The sequence below is a fragment of the Centruroides sculpturatus genome, unplaced genomic scaffold, assembly GCF_000671375.1.
Source record: "Centruroides sculpturatus isolate CEXI.00-Female unplaced genomic scaffold, Cexi_2.0 scaffold731, whole genome shotgun sequence".
Lineage (NCBI taxonomy): Eukaryota > Metazoa > Arthropoda > Arachnida > Scorpiones > Buthidae > Centruroides > Centruroides sculpturatus.
The window spans coordinates 1-4,691 of record NW_019385203.1 but is presented as its reverse complement, the minus strand read 5'-3'; the positions used below and the strand labels follow the sequence as shown (position 1 = coordinate 4,691).

At 31.9% G+C, this 4,691-nt stretch overlaps 1 protein-coding gene across 1 annotated transcript in view; it reads right to left on the bottom strand.

Annotated features, from left to right (window-relative positions):
• Positions 1-2,605, bottom strand: part of LOC111636084 — a 25,592-nt gene extending 22,987 nt beyond the window's left edge. Inside the window, exons 1-2 of the mRNA XM_023381254.1 lie at positions 2,297-2,605; positions 1,511-1,611 (exon numbers count right to left, since the gene is read on the bottom strand). Coding sequence (XP_023237022.1) covers positions 1,511-1,611; positions 2,297-2,454 — 259 coding nt within the window. The 5' untranslated portion in view covers positions 2,455-2,605. The remainder of the gene's footprint in view (positions 1-1,510; positions 1,612-2,296) is intronic.
• Positions 2,606-4,691: the final 2,086 nt, after the last annotated feature.

Below are 4,691 nucleotides of genomic sequence, written 5' to 3'. Positions count from 1 at the left end.
GAGTGTTTCCTCAGAAAATACTGTACTGTACTTGTATGTATTGTTTACTTGAGAATACAACAGAGAATAAACTGCCCAAATACCCTTAAACAAAGGAAAAGTATGTCCTTTATGAAGGCGTAGAGCCTTTACTACATGAAAATGAAAATTAATGAATACGCTGTGTACAGTAATTTACCTGATAAGACAGACCTCAGAAAAATACTTTATGAGGCATAAAGCTGTCTATAATGAAAATTAATTAACTAAGGATTTTTTTGCCCTGCCAGGGTTTGGCCGAGTTATCCAGAGTGCCGGGTTATCGAGTGCCGAGTTTTCGAGAGTCTACTGTATTTTGATTTCTGTTCCATTCACTGTGAAGAGTTGGTAATCTTCTACACAGCACCTTGGAAGGCATGAAACTGGGTAGACGAAGATGTTGGCACCAGTGTCGATCAGGAATGCCAGAATGCCACTTTGGACGTATGGTCAGTGATGAATAAGCAACAGCTTGAATTTTCGGAATCAGTCATCGTCTCTACTGACTCCTGTTTTTGTTTCCCAGCAAACAAGATTATCATCATCGTCAGGCATTGTGCCAAATTTCATATGGTACCAGCAGATATTGTTAGGAGAGGCAGTAGGTAGAGAGTGTTGATTGAGTCTGCCACAGTTTGGGTGATGGTGGCAAGTTGGGAAATTTTTTATTTACAATTTTTTTATGAAATAAAAAAAATGATAACAATGAATAAAATTTTCATTAAATCTAATCCTGCTTGAGATAAGATATACAGGGGTGCACAACCTGCGGCCCGCGGGCCACATACAGCCCCCTATCAATGTTTATGCGGCCCGCGGACGGTACAGGCCAAATCCCTTCTTTCGAAGTTTCTAAGTGTAGAACTTTTTCCCTTTCACAAAGTCATTAGCACCCAACTGTTTTATGACTTCCCCTGAGGTGNCACACAAAATTTTGGAAATAAAATTGTAAAAATAATAATAAAAAGCAGAAATTTCAGCAAGAGCTGCATTTGCCCATGGTGGAATATAAATATTAATATATACAGCATTTCCTTCAAAAACAGTTGAAGTATTTAAGATTGCTTCTAGTTCAAAGTACTGTATTAAGTTATTAGATAAAAAAAATGCCATCAGATTAAAATTGTGCAAGTTAAAATTTCTCTAATAATATTTGAAATAAGTTAATCTTAAAATTATACCTAACTGGTTTTAAAACAGAAAATGAAAGCAAACAGCTAAATTGAATAAATAAATAAAAAAAACTTGGAAATCTTTCTTCTAAAAACATAATCCTCTTTCCCAATTTATAACATTAGAAATGTAATTAGTTTTTAATTACAAAACTTTACCATCAAGTGGCAAATTAAAAAAAATTCAAAACCTAAAAGGAATATAAAACATATTTTGTCTGTTTTTAACAAATTAAAGAAAAACTTATTTCATCTTATGAAAAAATCATTATATGCAAGTGATCCATTTACAAATTTAAATATGAAATAATAATATATACCTTGAGTATCTATTGTTAATGGATGTTGTTGTTCTTGATAGTCAAAATTCTCAAGTATTTTACTAAGTTCAACATATTTCTGCATTACTTCCTTTGAATACCTGCAAATATAAAAAGCATTATTAAAACGGTTTCATTTACATAAATTGTATTTTCATTGGCATAAAATCAGAGGACCGATTATTAAAAAAATTATTTCTTTTGGGGGGACCCTTAACTTAGAGAGACTACTGCATTAAATATCTTAAGAATTGCAAACAGCAACATAGATGACCAAAAATTGAGTTGCTTTTATTCACATTTTCTAGAGTGTCAACAGGATACTTAACCTCAGCAATTCTACTATATACAGGGTTAGTGAAATTTAATTTGTAATATTCCTGATAAAGGTTGGTAAAATACAGCCGAAAACATTAAAAACTAGAGTTGTTACCATAATTTATGGTTATTGAAGTGTTTTTAAGGAGATTTATACTGAATCAAGTATGCTTTCCAACATAACATCACTACTTTTTTAACAGCTGAATTAATATATAGTCTAGTGTTTAATTTCTTTCATGTTTCCTATAACAAAATTAAAAGTAATATCCTTTTCTAATGCTATCTGACATTCTAATCACATTGATCAATATGAGACTAACTACTCATAAATGATCATTATTCATGGCATTAGCAAACAAATAAAAATGTAGTGTATCATGAATACTTTCAATGTCCACACGTAGTAATATTGACTTCAATTAAAAGTCAAGCTGTTTGAAACAAGACATTTTAAAATACACTCACCTACATCCTAATACTTTAATATTCATATAAACCTGGGACAAACAAATTAACTGATCTTCTGAAAAGCTATTTTGATGGCAAATAAGAAATTTCTTTCTTAATTTCCAATGTTCTTCGTGTTCCCAGGGTAAACGATACTTTTCGAAATCTTTATTCATTTCTTTCTTGTGGAAAGACTCGAAATATATTATATTAATCAAGTATTATAATGAAATGTCGAAGAATGTTACAGCTTAGTTTTCATTACTGTAATTCGTGTAGTAATAACAACAACTCTGTTAACGAAATCGAAGCCATTTCTAAGACAAGATACCCCCTTACGGTCTTTATTTTAATGAAAAATAAAGAAAAAAAAATATTTTTTTATAAAACAAATAATTTATTCGATTATTAAAACATTATTTCTTTTGCATTTTTAAAATAAAAAATATTAGGTTTTTTGAAAATCAAGTAAATAATTTTAACTGAGTTGAATATTATAACATCCTGTATGTCAGCACTAGCTGTTACCCGCGACTTCGCACGAGCGGATTCTACAAGCAAATCCCATTTACTGTATATTCAGTATTTCAACAACCATAATAATTGTTATATAACACCTACCGCTGAGAATGATGAGAATTGCCAAGAATCAAACGAACTGTTTTCAATTTGATCAATTTTCTGGAACGTTTACAATCATTCTATAATCGAACCAATATACAATAACAAATTCGAATTTAAAACGATTCGAACATTTGGTTAAAGAATTGAAATATATAAAAATATTTATAATAATGTCTGAAATGTTATCAATTTAATACACTCAATGAAAACCAAACGTAGTTGAAAACAAAAATTTTCATCTAAAATAGTACAGTAGAAGCTGTTCTTCAGGTTAAGTCTTAATCCTCTCTCTCTCCCCCGCGAGGAAAATTTCCAAAAATTCCATCTTAGTGTGCATTCTTATGGCGTGCCCTGTGTATAAAATTTTACCTCTTTAGGTTCAGCGGTTTGCTCTGGGCGATGATGAATCAATCACTCAGGACAAGTAATTTTATATATTTAGATTGGCAATGTCGGAGCCGTGTTCAATATCGTAGAGTACCTAGATTATCAGAGTAGCGACAATGGGTTGTCAAATTTTCTATTGGCTAATTGTATTACGTGGTTAAAATCCATGTTCTGTCAAAAAGTGCGCGTGACTCTGTATATTTTGGGTTAAACTTACCTACGTACACCGTCATGGCCGCACAGTGAAGACCCACGTTCAAACCTAACGTGGACAAAACCCGGAAAACTCCACGTGGCCAGTCTGTCCTTGCAAGGCGCGAACCCACAACCGAATTCCCACTGTTTAGGAAACGGAACCGTTTGGCCTGAACCTGTTACTCGTATCGCTCTAATAAAAGTGATCAGATTATTATAAAGTTCGATTTTTCTCTTTAAAATTAATATGTATTTATTTTTTAGAAAATACGAGGGAAGCGGCGCATCCATCGCTTCTAATGACGGCACGCTACTGGACTTCAATACAATTTCTTTAAAAACCCCAAATAGCGTTTATTCAAATATCAATAACAAAAATATACAAATGACGTATTGCTTAACTTTATTACAAAGAAATAATGAAAAACGTTTTCATTGTTAGAATGAGTTCTCTTCGCAGCGATTTTTCTTTCGCCATGTATCGAATAAAACTAGTATATGCCTACTTTGTATAGTTAAAAATATAGTTCTCTCAATAAAACAAGGAAAACCAAAGCAATGTTAATTGCAGTACATTCCAACGGCTTTTAATTGTGGAAATGTGCTTGAAAATTGTCTCATATTATGTGTTAAATTGGGAAAAGTATTAATTGTTTCATTTTTTTATAACCTATAAATTCCCACTGTCGTCCGTCTTTAGAAAAGAGTTAGGCAGATGAAATCCGAGACAAGATATGGAAACCTTAAGGGCAGGAGNACTACCTCTTCCTCGCAGCTGTCACTTAGTGCACAATTTTGGTGAACTTCGCTGTACACGTTCTCGTTTCTCCGCGTTTTTTAAATGATTTATGCATGCTAAACTTGTAAACTTTTTGTTAAATTCAAGTTAGAATGCTTTTATATATGCAATCCTGGAAAAAAGTTTGAAACCATCTGGTTTTCAAACTTCCCATTAAACTTAATTGATATCCTGTAAATATGTTGTTGTTTAAGTATTAAAATAACCATAAACATAAATGTGAAGTAAAAATTTATTTTCGTATTTCAAGAAAAAAAAATTCATATACAAGAAATTATTCCTTGCTATTTGCCTGACAAAGTTTGAGACCATAATTTAAAAAAAAGCCACAAAAACAAAACATAGTGGGAAAAACAATGTTTAATACTTGGTACAGGATTCCTCTCCTTCCCAATTCATCACCAAACG